At 42.8% G+C, this 15719-nt stretch overlaps 1 protein-coding gene across 11 annotated transcripts in view; it reads right to left on the bottom strand.

Annotated features, from left to right (window-relative positions):
* MARK3 (microtubule affinity regulating kinase 3) overlaps positions 1-15719 on the bottom strand; it is a 112409-nt gene that overhangs the window by 16007 nt on the left and 80683 nt on the right. For 7 of the 11 annotated variants that reach the window (XM_069559879.1, XM_069559880.1, XM_069559882.1 and 4 more), the window contains 7 exons: positions 11654-11710; positions 8940-9176; positions 8662-8781; positions 8307-8406; positions 7670-7782; positions 7020-7173; positions 2520-2737 (listed from right to left, as the gene is read on the bottom strand). In XM_069559879.1, the coding sequence (XP_069415980.1) occupies positions 2520-2737; positions 7020-7173; positions 7670-7782; positions 8307-8406; positions 8662-8781; positions 8940-9176; positions 11654-11710 (999 nt within the window). The remainder of the gene's footprint in view (positions 1-2519; positions 2738-7019; positions 7174-7669; positions 7783-8306; positions 8407-8661; positions 8782-8939; positions 9177-11653; positions 11711-15719) is intronic. The other 4 variants (XM_069559881.1, XM_069559883.1, XM_069559884.1 and 1 more) reach the window with 1 other exon arrangement.

The raw sequence follows: 15719 nt of genomic DNA, 5'->3' as shown, positions 1-15719 counted from the left end.
TCCAGTATTCTTGCTAGGGAAATCCCATGGACAAAGGAGCCCAAAGGGCTACAGTCCAAGGGGTCACAAGAGTCGGATATGACTTATCGACTAAAGAACAACATTGTATTAACAGCACTGGGCACCAGGTCAGAAAAGAACATGAAGGTGGCAACCTCTACCTTCTTTGCAATAATGAAAAATGGCTATGGCAAAGTGACTTTGAAAAGCTGGCTACAATAATCTATAGAGTAATAACTCATGGATTATTTAAAATGAACAAGGAAGATAGAGAAATTCGCTTTTTAAAAGGTAATAATTTCAAGCTAAAACATTAAAAAGCAAGGATTGTGAGGTAAATATACAAATGAAACAAAAATAAAAAAAATCAGAATTAAAACTGCAAAACTATTAGAAAAAATTAAAAAAAAAACACAGATAAATCTGCATGATCTTGGATTTGACAAGAGATTCAGATATGTCACACAGGGCAAAGGACAGAATAGACAGTTTTCCAACGAAGGCATACTAATGGCCAATAAACGTATGAAAAGATGCTGAATACCATTGGTCATTTAGGAAATGCAAATCAAATCCACAATAAGATACCACTTCACATCCACTAGGAGAGCTACAATCAAAAAAAAAACCCAACAACCCTAGAAAATAACAAATACACCAAGAATGTGGAGAAACAAGCATGTGAATGTGTAAGGATATAAAAAAGTGCAGCTGTGGTACACAAACTTGTACACACTTATAGCAACATTATTTATAATAACCAAAGGGCAGGAACACACTAAATGTCCATCGACAGGTAAGGAGATAAACTGTGGCATATAAAAAGGAATGAATCCTTGGATGAAACTTGAAAATATTATGGTGAGTGAAAGAAGCCAGACACAGAAGGCCTGTGTAAGTGCCCGTCTCTGACATGTCCAGAAGAGGCCAATCTACTGGGAGAGAGAGAGGCTGGAGGCTGCAGGGGCTGGGAGGGAGGCCTGGGAATGAACCCCTCAACGAGCGCAGGGCGATCTGCGGTTTTTGGGAGCTAGAGAGGCAGAGGCTGAACGTGTACCAGATGCGCTGAATAAATGCTTCAAATGGTTAGCTGTATGTAGGTGAACTTCACATCAATTTTCAAAAGTTAGTACTTCCAAAATTTAAAAAAAAGGAGAACAACAGTCACGGGACAACTTTTATCAGGGAATTTAAAAAAAAGATTAACAGCAGCCACCTTTACCACAGCATGAGCAGGTCACGTATAAGGAAACTCTGAAGACAAATGGGAGACAATAAAAGCAACATACTTTTTTCCTTTATAAATAAATATGAGCGGCTAACAATGCTTGGGATATATTTTCAAAAGGGGGATGTGCTGATGAGTACAGCCAAGGAATAGAAGTTATGAACGCAAGGAACAAGTTTCTTTAAGGCTGGATTTAAACTGCAGGGCTATGGAATGACGACTGAAGTCGAAATAGAAAGCCTTCCCACACAGCATTTATTCTGATGAAGCACAAGGTCAGCGGACAGAGCAAACAAGACTCTTCGGGCTCCTGTATGACCCCTCCCCAAACAGGACAAGGGAGCTGCACGGTGCAGGCTCCCGACTCTGGGGTTTCTTTAGGGTTGAAGGAAGGCTGTGTCACTGTTAACTTTCAGGGAAAATGTGATTACAGAATATCCTTAAAATTGTTCATTCTCTGCAAATTCTTGTCAAAATTACTTTTGGAGTCTTCCAGTTATAAGTCATGAGGATGCAATATACAGCATGTTGACTATAGTTGGTAATACTGTGTTGTGTATTTGAACGTTGCTAAGAGAGTAAACCTAAGAAGTTCTCATCACAAGTAAAAAAAATTCTGTAGAGTGCTAAGAAGAGTGATTATTTTTTTAGCTCAGAAGAGAACACATTTCAATCCATGAAAAGTTTCTGAAACTGAACAGATTCAATTTAACAAACACTACCTACTCTCTAGGGAGAGTTTGTTAAGTGCAGGAATTAAGAGATGGATTTAGGTCAGTAGTATAATTTTGGACAATTACCTAACTTTTCTTCGATTTCTTCGCCTTAAGATGTAGCTGACACGTGGCAAAGCTCTCGGCAGGGCCCCTGGCACAAGGTCAGGACTCAGTCAAGGTTCTGTACTGACAGAGCCCTCTGACATGCTGGGCAAACACCATGTTCCTGGCTTGTAGTTAGGCCCCACAGTGCCCTGGACAGACTCCGTCAGGCTGCGACCACCTGTCTGCACCGTCACCACTGGTTTTATTTATTTCTTGTCAGACTATGCAGTCTTTCCATCTCACAGACATTTTTGGAGTAACTAGAAACAGCCCTTGACATGGAGGATCTCATCCAGTGGAATAGAGTGCAATAAGAAACATCTGCAACAGAGCTAGTGATCCCAACAGGGTGACACTGTACACAGGGGCCCAGGGGGCAGGGCTTTGCGGGCATAAGAACAGAGGAGTGAAATGTTGTGTCATTTCAATGCTACAATCCTAGGCAGGCTATACAGTCCCACAACACTTACACTAGGGACAGTGGAGCTCTTCTTCCGTTCCGGGATATCCGCCTTGTTAGGGTTACTTGCGTTCCCGAGCATGGGACTGGCTGGAGCAACCCCCTTTCCTCCAACAGCACTGGTGCCTGGTTTCCGGCAGGGAACTCCGTCTTCCTTGAGGTCACTGTCTGCAGTGCTGGTCTGGCTCCTTTTTGGATATGCCACAACTGAAGGAATAGCTGGTCCAGCTAAAATAAAGAATTCACTTTTTAAAAGTCAGAGTATTTTATATTCTGAATATTTTTAAAATTTTATATTTTATCATGAAAATAAACTTTATAAGATGATCCAAGATTTCTATTCATCTAATATAAAACAGTAAAATCTTCTAAGATGATTCCCATTCATGTATGCTTTACCTATGCAATGAATTAAATTTTAAAATTTTACTTACTAGTCCCCAACTTTCTAAAAGGGTTTTTGTAACCTAGTAAGCTTATACAGTGGTCCTGAAACACCTCCACAGGTGTTCCTGGACAGATCAGTAAGCACACACATCATGCAGAGTAACTGCTCCAACCTGACACATCTGAGTGAATCTCACCCTTGCTGTACAAGAGATGCCTTCACCTTTTGGAAAGAACAGTACAGATTTACAGGCCATTTCTCTTGACACTTCATCTTGCATCTTTTTTAAAGCACTCATGCTCGTCTAGATAAACAGGAATTTGAGTCGATGAGGAAAGGCAGTACAAGCAGAGGAAAGCATGTTCCTCATGCAAGTGACTGGAAGGACAGGGGTGCGGGGTGCTGCAGCTGGCATCCACTCCCAGGAGGGCGCTCAGGGGCATCCCAGGTGGCAAGTAACTGATGTCTTGCAAGAAATCATCTAGAAACTGTGATGACACAGGAGATCTGGAGTTCAAAGAATTTTGGAGATGAACAAGATAACTTGCATGCTCATTATATATAACGTCCAGTGGTGATCTTAAGACACAGCACCAAATGCTCAACAATTATGTTGAGAAAAGATTTTTATATACTTAGGTCTATTAAAAAAATGGATGGGAGGGAAAGAGAGGGACTTTGAGTTTGCGTCACAGTTCTCTGACTATACACATAGGATGGGCAAACAACAAGGCCTTACTGTACAGCAAAGGGAACTGTAGTCAATATCCTGAGATAAACCATAATGGAAAAGAGTATAAAAAACAGTGTATATTTATACATAATAGAATCACTCTGCTGTACAGCAGAAATTCACACAACATTGCAAATCAAGTATATTTCAATAGAAAAATAAATCAATAAAAAAATAGGATGAAGTGGGGTACAGAAAAGCTACCTCTTGGACAAAAATCTAAATGGTAAGCCTAGAGAATTCCCGGGTGGTACAGTGGTTAGGACACTGCACTTTCATTGCCAAGGACTTGGGTTCTATCCCTGGGTGGGGAACTAAGATCTCACAAGCCACTCAGTGCGACCAATAAATAATAAATATATAAACAGTAAATCTATTTGGAAATGAATTAAAAATGAACAGAAATTTGATTTCATTTATGGGAAGAGAACAATTAAGCTCCCAGTTTGGCAATTTTAAGATATAAAACAAAGAATCAGCCAAATGTAGGATGATACTACCCTTAATACTTATTTTTATTCTCACTATCATGATACATCCAATGACATTCTAAACCTTTACGATTACTGTATCAATTTGTTTTGAACATCTATTACTTTGATTAAGAAAATATATTTTTTTTCCATTTTAGGATTTGAGACTGTGCGTGGAGATGGCTGTTGACACAGCTCACTGGCCTCTTTCCTTCAGGCCACTCTGGTTCCACCTGCATCGTGTGCAGCGTGTTCAGTCCTACACACTTCACCCACATGCACAGATTCACGCGTTCACCCTCCGCCAAGACACAGAGCAGTCCTGTCTCAAGGGCTTCGAGGGCGGCCCGTCACAGCCACCTCTATTCCTTCCACAAGGCCCTTTCCTAGATCCTGGCCAATCCATTCTCACCTCTGTAACTCCCTCATTTCAAGAATGTCATGTGAATGGTCAATGTAACCTTCTGAGATTGTTTCCCCCCACTCAGCATAACTCCTCCAAGATCCATCCAAATTGTTGTATTTATCAATAATTTCCTCCTTTTCATTGCTGAGGAGTGTTTCTTGCTGTGTTCCATATCACACAAAAAAGTGACTGTTCTTTTTTATCTTTTAGGGGTGGAGTGGGGTGTACTGCACAGCTTTCCAGATCTTAGTTCCCTAACCAGGAACTGAATCTGCACCATGAAAGTGTCTAGAGTCTTGACTAACCACTGGACCGCCAGGGAAGTCCCCCACATATGACTTTTATATAGTCCAGTTTTTTAAGTCTTTTCTTTTGTGGCTTTTAGTCCTTAACAAGTCCAAATTACAAAGAAATTATCTCATTTTTTTTCTTTTAACATTTTTCTGCTGTTTATATATTTACATCTTTATTTCAATTGGAATCCAACCTTGTATAGGATGTGAGAAATGGGTGCATTCTTTTTTTCTGATCACTACCAACTACCCTAATACCATTTATTAATAGAATAGTGAGTCTTCAGCCTTTTTTATTTTTTTTTAATAAAAGAATCCCTTACAAATCTGATGACGAGCTCCCTTCGGAGGAAAAAATACACACACATGGCAGCAGGGTGGGGGGTGTTCACACGTGTGACCCAAACGACACACACACACACAAAAAATCTGTCGCAGTTTCACAGAAGCAGGCATATACGAGTCCGCGGCGTTGAGAGCTAGAGGACGTGAGGAGAGATGAGGGTGGGAGGCCGGGCTGCAGCTGGACTGGCCAGGCTGCCTGCTGCACCTGGCGCCAAGTGGATGTGCTCTACTAGACCCTAGTCCTTGGAACCCAGCCCAATCTTAGCACTTACATGAACAGTGCCAGAGGCATAATCAATTCTCCTTTTATTGCTGACCACTATCTTCATCCCCCCAAAAAGTAAAAAAGAATGTGGAATTGGGTCTGCAATCTATGTACAGAATTTCCTGAAATGCTCCTTTGTGAGTTTCTTTTTAGTATTAAAGGCTCCAAGAAGGTAGGATGATTACTACTATAAAAGCACTACTACAAGCGGCAATGGGTGGGTGAGCGGACTGAGCCCCCGAAACCAGGGACCAGGAGTGCTGGATTCTGTCTTGAGCACTTCCACTTCACCTCAGAAGACCTGGTGAGCAATCCTGACCTATTTCTTTATTGCCAACACGGGGGTTTGGCGATCTCTTTTTAGCTCTACAATCTTCTGAGCTGGGAAAAAGGGCATTACTAATCCAGACAGATTCTGCTTAAGGAAGAATGAACTTACTAAGACAGTCATTAGGGACATGAGAAAACTAATACCAGGTTTCTTCCAGGATTTAGGAACAATTCTCTTTAAATTCAGAGCAACACATGGGCATTTCACTAATTGCTCTGTATTTAGTACACAGAGAAACCCCTCCTTGCTAGCAACTAATATGAACACAAAAGACTGAGACCCAGATCAACACTTGATTTACAAATGCCATCTGCAAAATTCTGGCATCAGACAAGCTCTGAGCTCTCCAGGTACACCCTGGAAATCAGCAGCCATGCAGACAGCTCTCTGACAGCATCAGCGCCGTGTGCTGCCTCAGCCTAAGCCGCACAGAGGCACTGGCAGCAGGAAGGGAAACGGAGGCCGAGCAAAGGCATCACTTCCGGTGCAGAGCCGAGGCCGCAGACGCCTGGGATGCTCTGCGCCGTTCTAAGCGCCAACTCTCAGGGTGGAAGAACACAGGAGGACAAAGCCCAGGGAAGGGAAGGGAACTAAACAAAGAAATGAACGAGGGTTCCACGTGAGGATGTATTTTTAAAAGTCAAGACTAGGCCAACATAAATTTGTGCACTGGAATGAACGGAATTAACACGTGAATAAATGCAATCTGCTAGAGTCTCTGGATCCCAACAAACGGGGCTACCTTGAAGGCAGAATAATTGTCACATTTGGTAAGCATCCTTCTGGGTCCTAAGTCTCATGAAAGATTCACTCTATGGTGAAAATGTAAGAGTGAGGGTGTTTAGACACATGGACAGTTAAGAGTTTGGTTGAGAATGACATGAGTCAAAAATTTAGACCAATTAAGGCAAAACTGGTGTACTATACATTTTCCAGGGCTGTGCTGTCCATTGTGGTGGCCACTGGCCACATGTGGCTTTATAAATTTAACTTCGACAAAAGTGAAAATCACTTTCTCAGTTCAAGTGCTTGATAAATTCCCACGTGGCTCAGGTTTCTACCCAGCCAGGCCTTAGTCAACCCAAGACTACTGAGTGTACCAAGGAGATCAGAGCCTGCAGCGCCTGCCGGACTGCTTTGCAAGAAACGCTAGGAAGGGCAATCAAGCAACCTTAACCCCAGGAGGCCATAAGCAAAAGGATGCTTGGCAATGTCAGGAGGCCTCTTGGTTAACGGGAGGCCTGGAAAATGCTGGAATGATCTCAAACTTACTTACCATGGTCACTGTACCGCCTCTGCTTCTGGCTTGAAGAGACACTTCTTTGCACTTTGTGGTGAGGAGACTGGCCAGTACTGTTGTTGAGGTCGCTGCTCGGCCTAACCTTAGCAAGTGAAAGATTGCTGCTAGAACTGGAATCACTAGCATCCAGCTAAGAGAAAATGAGAAGAACAGAGCAAACCACAACACGAGCCCAAATGGTTTATTATGAAACTAAACTTCTTGTAACACACAAACCTCTTAAAAATTGTTCATTTAGAGAGAAAAACCTCAGTGTACAAAAGAGACAACCCTAAACTCAGGCAAAAGTATTTTTCTAACTACTGGAAAAATTCACACACGGATAGATATTTATGTTCTTCTAGGCTTTTTCAAAAAACTAAAAATGCTCTATTTCATCTGATACTTTACATCATTTTAAAACTATTACTGACTACATAGGTTAACTTAACAAAAGCCAAATTATTAAAGGTTATTATCTTAAAGCTAAAATAGTAGCTCATAATAGTCATAGGAGTTAGATCATTTGAAGGTAAATTTAAAAATATTATTGTTATACACACTAAAAAAAAAATCCAAAACAAATTATTACATGAGCTAATAATTTGCAAAAAGGATATTATACATTTTTATCTGGTTATACTTACCTCTGAAGATTTTCTCCCCAACAATAAATACGTAGCTGTGATTTCATCATACTTCATCTTACTAAGAGATTCCTGAATTTCTTCTTGTGTGTAGCCCATTCCCACCATAATATCTAAAAGAAGGGAATGATACAGTTTACGGGTTTCCTTTGGTTAGGAAATCATTACATTACAGAGTAAACTAATTTCCTTTATCTGACCGAAAAGATCACACATTGTTTTAACATAAATGGGTAGCTGGCTTATTTCTCAGTTACTGAGTACTATTACAGGGCCTGAAGATGACTTCCTAAATATGACAAAACATATTAGCTGCTTCATGTAATCTATACTTATCCCCGTTATTATCCCCATTTTAGTGGATTGTGTCCCACTCTTGTGATCCCATGGACTGTAGCCCACCAAGCTCCTCTGTCCATGGGATATTCCAGGCAGGAATAGTGGAGCAATTTGCCATTTCCTTCTCCAGGGGATCTTCCCGACTCAGGGATTAAACCTGGGTCTCCTACACTGCAGGCAGGTTCTTTACTGACTGAACCATCAGGGAAGCCCATCCCCGTTTTGGGTGTACACATATAAATGAAGGGAAAAGTATGTCACTGGCACACACACCAGCATGCAGGCACAGAGTAATTACCTATTCTTTTCTGGTCTGAGATGTCCAGTTCTGGTTCAACAAACGGTTTCAGCTCATCATCCTCATGCCCTGCGTTGATCCACCTGTCCTTCATGATTTGCTGAAATGTGAACTGGGTCGTTAGCAGTATAAAGGAAGCATTCTGATAATCACAATATTTAGGTAAATTCATTCTCAACATTTCATCAATTATGGTTCAAACGGTAACTTTTAAAAAATGTCTCAATCTTGCTTAAAAAAAAAACAAAAAAAAAAACCAGGATAGTATTCAATACGTCATACAAACTAAGCAAAATTCTAAAAATACTTTTAAAGACTCTCCAAAGTTGCTCTTTATTTCCACTTATGTGATTACCTCTAGAGTGCCTCGTTTTATTGGATTTAGCACCAGGAAACGTTTGAGAAGGTTTTCACAGTCTGTGGACATGTAGAAAGGGATTCTGTATTTCCCTCTTAATACTCGCTCTCTCAGTTCCTTTGGGGAGGTAGAGAGGAAAGAAAACCTCTAAGTCAACTTTTAGGTTAAAAAAGAACCCAACTCCCCCACTGAAACAACACTGACACGTTACCTCTTATCATTCGACAAAATCCTTTAAGCTTTCTGAAGGACAAGGATGCAAGTGCTTCATTTACCTTTAGGTTCTGCCCATCAAAGGGGAGCGACCCGCTGACTAGAGTGTAAAGAATGACGCCGAGGCTCCACACGTCCACTTCTGGCCCGTCGTATTTCTTGCCCTGGAAGAGCTCTGGGGCCGCATACGGAGGACTGCCACAAAACGTATCCAGTTTACTGCCAACAGTAAATTCATTGCTAAAACCAAAGTCAGCTATTTTAATGTTCATATCAGCATCTAACAATAGATTTTCAGCCTAGAGGGAAAACATCAAGACAAAAATGAAATTTAACAAAAAATATAATGAACTGTGATAGAATTAGGCATTTCATAAAACCTTTTTGTAATGATATAAACTTAATATATCCTAATGAATAAGAAAACATTCTTTCTAGAGAGAAAAAAAGAGGAGGTAATTCAGAATACCTAATGTTCTAGCATTAACAACCAACAAGAGGTGCACGGTGCAGCGGTCCCTCGGTCTTCTGAGGGCACTGGCTCGGACCCTGTGGACACCATCCTCCACCATCATATAAAACGGTCCAGCCAGCCAGCCCTCCTAAGCCACAGATGCAGAACCTGGGGATATGGGGGCCCAACTGTATAGATCAATTCCAGCACCAATTTAAACAGCAAATGTTCATGACAGAACAATATTGGAAGAGCTTTTTCAGCTAAGAATAAGGGGCTTTTAAAAAACAGATCCTTCTAAGTATCCTTCTAAGTGGACAGTCACATTTTACAAACACTGCTAAATAAGGTGTATAATGGCTATTACTGAGAAGAAGGGTATCCTAAACTTCATTTAAGACAGAGATCACAGTCATGCCTGCTTAACAGACATTTATCACATGGCAATTATACACCAGGTGTTATATTATTGTCTGGATGCAAAGACAGACAGGGTCCTGGCCTCAGAAAGCTCACAGTTTACAAAGGGAGGGGAGGAAAACCTGCTGCTACACCCCGGGCCCTCAGTGCTGTGACCGAGAAGAGGGGAGTGGTGGGCCCGGCACTGAGAGGTGCGAACCAGGTGGACTGAAACCACTGTGAGGATTAGGTGACGGCAGTGGGTGTGTCAACGCGAGAGATTTCAAGCAGAGTAACAGTCTGAAAACCCATAGGGTGAGACAGAACACAGTTTGCCCAAGAAACTGAAAGGCAGAGTACAGTAGAGAAAGCTGGAGACATGGTTATGGCTGAATTACAAATGGCCAGTTGAGCGACTTATATTCAGGAAGTTTAGCTTTTTATCCTAAGGGCAATGGGAAGCCACGGAAAAGTCATTCAAGCAGGGAAATGACAAGTTTTATTTGTGTGTGTGTGTGTGGTTTTTTAAAAAACATTTACTTACTTATTTGGCTGTGCTGGGTCTTAGTTGTAGCATGTGGGATCTAGTTCCCTGACCAGGGATTAAACCTGGACGCCCAATGCAGGGGGCCCAGAGTCTTAGCCACTGGACCTCCAGGGAAGTCCCATGACAATCTTACTTGTGTTTTTAAACGACCATTCTGGTTGCAATGTAGGAAAGAGGCAAAATTGGAAGCAGGGAGGACCAGGCAAGAGGCTAGTGTAGTGATACGGTCCCGGACGCCAGGGGACTAGAACTGGACAGTGCGAGTGGGGACAGAGAAAAGCAAGCTCAGTAACACCCAGGGAGCAGCAGCAGGGACCTGGGGACCGAGGGGTGTCAGAGCAAAGGAGACAGAGGCACCTGGGGTACATCAGTTGCCACAATGAGAAATACAAATTTAAGTTTAGCAAGGAAGAGTTTAGGTATTTAACACGCTAAATCAAGCTGCCTGAGGGGTGCTGAGGAGGTGTCCTTTTGTCAGCTGGACACTGGGTCCTGGAAGAGAGCTCTGGATGCAGGAACAGATCTGGGGATTAGCAAACCAGAGGTGATGGAGTGAGTGTGAATGCAGCAGGGTGGGTGAACAGAGCAGCAAGCAAATCAGTCAGTAACAGTTATGTGAGGAGAGAGAGGAAGTGATGGCAAGTTAGGAAAGAATCTAGGCAATGTTTGGAGAGAAATGGCTGTGAAGGGGAAGGGAATAAAAGGGTATATTGGGAAGAAGAACTGGGGTGGGAGGTTCTTAGGTAGAAGAGCGTGTGGATGTAAGCACATTTGACACATGCTGCTAGTGAGGCGCCAGCAGAGACAGGAGGTGAAGGAGGAGGGGTGGGAGGAGGCAGCACAGCAGCCTGGGAGGGAGAGACACAGGTCCTGAACGCCAGCGGGGTCCGCAGCAGTGCTGTGCTGTCCTGTAACAGGAAAACTCCGCAAGGTCAAGGGTGGATGCAGGTGCAGTTAAGTTGGAGGGCCTGCTGGGAAACAGGGAGTTTCTGCCTGCTGTTTCTATTTTCTCTGTGAAATAGGAAACCTGAGCCTATGCCAGGAATGCGGGCAAAGGTGGAGAACCGTGCAGTAGGTCTCAAATAGCCGCTGCTGTTAGCAGGAGAGAACGCTGGCTGGGGAGACAGACGGGCGCGGGCAGCCCCGAGCGTGCTGTCCAGGGCAGGCGTGCATTTCTGGGTGCGCTCAGCTGTTGGGTGGTGGGCGATTTTCTCCAGAGACCAACAATGTGCTGCTTTAACTAAAATGCAGACTAAGCCTTAGGATTTTTTTTAAATTTAGTAACACAACCTAGTATGTCCCTCATCCGTGTCGTGAGCAGCAGGAGCTGAACGCACACGAGGAGAGCGTACACGAGTGAGGGCAACGTGGCTCACCTTGAGGTCTCTGTGAACGATCCGCTTCTGGTGGCAGTACTGCACTGCAGACACGATCTGGACGGAAGAGAGGCAAGGTCATGATCGTTACTGCTTGCAGACTCTCGACCAAGATGGAAGCACGCCTCTAAGGTTCACATATGCAAAGCACTCAGTGGGCACTTCAACGGCTATATGGGTCTCTAAAGATAATTGTCTTATGCTTCATACCTTTCAATTTGGAAAGACTCAGGGGTGAGTGCAAGAAGAGCTAGGCGAGGCTGTTCTTTCCAGTTTTAACTATTAAGTCTCTTCTCAGGCCCTGTCCCTCAACATTCCAGTTATTTCTAAGTGTGGTGCCGGGGCCCAGCAAACCAGTGGGACCCAGAGGGCCCTCCCTGGACGCTCAGGCCCAGAATCAGAAGGCTCTCCATGCCCACGTCATCAGCTGAGAGCCAAGCCAGCAGTTGCGGACCCGCCACACCGGGTGTTTAGTCAGGTTGGCTCTCCTCTGCCAGGCTGCTCCTGACCACACTCTCTTCCTTTTGGCTAATGTAGGTTCAAGGACAGCAAAAGTGACTTCACCTCTCTAATCACCAGTGTCCTCTTTCTTAAAATGGAAGAATGAATACTGCAATGTATGTGAACTGCAAACTATTAAAACTATTATGTGCTTTATCAGTAAGAATCTCTTCTACACTTAGCAAATGATACCCTTTTATTTAGCTACCTTAGGATTACTCCTGGGATTAGCACTGCTATTATTACTATTATTTTCAGCTGCGCAGCTGATTTTCGTTTCCCAACCCTAGGGATTGAACCTGGGTCCTCAGCTGTGACAGAGCCGAGTCCCAAACACTGGACCGCCAGGGAATTCCCTGATCGGCACTGTTAAATAACTGCTCTAGAAATTTCACACTTACTACCAACTTTCAAGACTCTTCTTCTAAAACATTATAAGCTTTATTAAAGTTTTATACGATTATAATAATTTTAGGAAATACAGGAGGTACACACAAGAAAATGCTTTTATAACCATCAAACAGAGATGACATTTCCTATTATTTTGGTGTATTTGCTTCAAGTCTTTACTTCGGTATTATGTATGTGTACTTTAATATATATGACTACATACATACAAAACTGCGGCTATAATGAAAATACTGCTTGTTTCTCCAACCATCAACTTTCAGTTTAAGCAACATGCACCTAACTATACTGGACACAAAAACTCAGAGAGGGCTGATCTATTGGTTGATATTGGTTCAAAATAAGCAGCAAGGATATGCTGGGCTGGGGTTGGGAATGATGCCAGAATCAAGGCTTCACTGAGCAGCTTCCTACTTTATAAACTGAACATGAAGATCAGACCCACTCAGTCACCTAGAGGCACACAAATCCCAAGGCAAGACACCGGTTCTAGAGCATCTGTTAGCAACAGCGTTGCTCCATTCTGTCAGCATGAAAACTGGGAAAGTGAAATAGATTTGCTTCCCCAAAGGAACAGGTTTATTGCTGAGGCCACAATGTTATCTTACTTCTGCCTGATCCAACTTTCCCGGTCCCTTCGTCCCACCCCCTGCCCCCATCGTCAGATTTCTCTCATAAATTATTTTCAAATTCTACTTTTGAACCAGATTTGACACTTAACTACCATTTCTCAAAGAGAATTTCTCTTCTTTTACCTCCAAACAGCGCAAATGCCACAACAACTTGGAAGTATTCCACTTTAAATTACTGCTTTTTCACATTCTGCTTTTAATGTAAAAGTAGTTATTTCTATGGAAGGCTGAGAACCTAGGTTGAGTCCCAGGTTAAAATAAGAAGGCAAGCCTAATTCACTTCTAGTCACACATGAAAAAGTAAGAGGTAGCAACACAAGCAACCCACCAAGGAAGAGCAAGGAAAGAGGACGGAGCCAGGCATCTATTCTTCTCTGGAAATAAAAAACTGAAGCAGCATAACCAGTGACTAGGATGAGAGTGGCGAAGGCGGTGGGGAGAGGAAAGGCCGCCTGCGGGTGACTATGGAGAGAAGGGCCTGCCTCTGGCAGGAGACAGACGGAGCGCATGCACTCGGTGCGTGCGGCGTACCTTTGTCTTCTCTGTAAACAGGAAAACTTTCTGTTTCGTCAAAGTAATGAGGACTTAAGTTTTTAGATCCTCCAATAAAATAAAAACAACATGCTTTTGGAAAGCATGGCAATTAGAAACAGCAAAGTGGAGGCACAAATATCATGCCTGACCTTTCCAGGTTTACACGCACAAACTTAAGGAAACACTATGGCAAGGAGAAAAGACGCCATTAATTGTAAGCACTGTGAATCAAGTCATTAACTGTAAAAGCACATAAACTAATAGACTTCTCAACTACATGCTTCAGAATTTGTGCCGGAAATTTTTTAGATGAAAAGCTGTGTGACTTCCCTGGTACAGTGGGTGGGAATCTGCCTGCCAATACAGAAGACACAAGTCCCATCACATGTCCGGGAAAACCCCACATGCTGTGGAGCAACTGAGCACCTGCGCCACAACTACTGAGCCGGCGAGCCTGCAGCCCGTGCTCTGCAGTAACAGAAGCCGGAGCACCACGAGGAAGAGGAGCCCCGCCCACCACGACTAGGGAAAGAGGGCCCAAGCAAAGCAATGAAGACCCAGCACGGTCAGAAAATAAAAATTAGAAAGTGATAAATGTCCAAGTCTCCTTGACAAGCCCGATCCTAGCTGGGAGATGGGTGGAGAAGCAAGAAGAGAGGGGCCAGAGATCCAAGCGCCACACTGCTTCCCTGCAGAAGGTCCAGGCTCACAGCTGATATGAGGGCTGGCGGGAGCCCTTTCCTCAGAGTCAACAAATCACACTCACATAAATATTTGCAAGTCACACTCATCTGAGTAGAAAGGAATTCCAGTTTATAAGGCAAAAATCTTGATTTTCAGGTGGCCAATTTATAAAAATTAAGAGTACAGATATGGAAAGGGCCAAACAGACTTGTTTTGTAACAAAGAGAAATTTGAGCTTCCTTCCATAGACCACAGAATAAGTGATATCAAAACTGGAAAGGACTTCAGAATTAATCAAGTAGAACTTCCTCTTTTTATACTTAGGAAAACTGAGGATCAGAAAAGTTAAATGATGGTCAAAGTCTGATATGTAACAGGTTTTAATTCAAAGTATCATTAGGATGTCTTAAGATTTTAAAAGTAAATTTAAGCAACAGCAAAAGTTAAGACACTTATTTGTAAGTTCTTAACTGTAAACACTAGACTACGCAGATCAAAACCTTGAAAATCAGTTAAACCTGCCTTTATAAATATTGTGAAACCCTTAAAGACTCCTACCTGTACTTCCACCTTAACAACTTCACATGTGAATAGGACAAAAATTTTAAGTTTCTAAAAGAAACGAGGCTCTATTGCAATTTACATACAGAACTTCAAACTGTGGGAGGATAGTTAGTTTAAAAGTAATAAAGTACCTGCTCCTTCCTTTTATCTGAATCTGAGGTGGGCAAATTATGGCCTGTAGGCTGAATATGGCCCACCACTCGTTTCTGCCAAGGAAGTATTGTTGGGAACACAATCATATGAGTGTATTCATCCAGATATTGTCTAAGCTGCTTCTACGCTACAACAGCAGAATTAAATAGTTGCAAAAGACTGAATGGCCTACAAAGCCTAAAATTTACGATCTGGTACTTTACAGAAAGAGTTTGCTGATGCCTACTCTAAGTAAGACCACACCATAACGATTAAGAATTTCAGTTTGGAATCACAGGTCCTGGCTCTGAATCAATGGAAGGTCTGCTATTTGCCAGGCATCAAATTTTGGGCAAATTATGTAATCTTCCTGTGCCTCAGTTTCCTTATCTTTAACAAATGAGCACAATGATCTTCTGGACTTCCCTCGTGGCTCAGAGGTTAAAGCATCTGCCTGCAATGCGGGAGACCCGGATTCAATCCCTGGGTCGGAAAGATCCGCTGGAGAAGGAAATGGCAGCCCACTCCAGTATTCTTGCCAGGAGAATCCCATGGACTTCTAGAGAAGCCTGGTGGGCCACAGTCCCTGGGGTTGCAAAAAGAGTCGGACA

Source organism: Ovis canadensis, chromosome 18, assembly GCF_042477335.2.
Source record: "Ovis canadensis isolate MfBH-ARS-UI-01 breed Bighorn chromosome 18, ARS-UI_OviCan_v2, whole genome shotgun sequence".
NCBI classification, from domain to species: Eukaryota; Metazoa; Chordata; class Mammalia; order Artiodactyla; family Bovidae; genus Ovis; species Ovis canadensis.
This window is presented reverse-complemented; position numbering and strand designations above follow the sequence as displayed.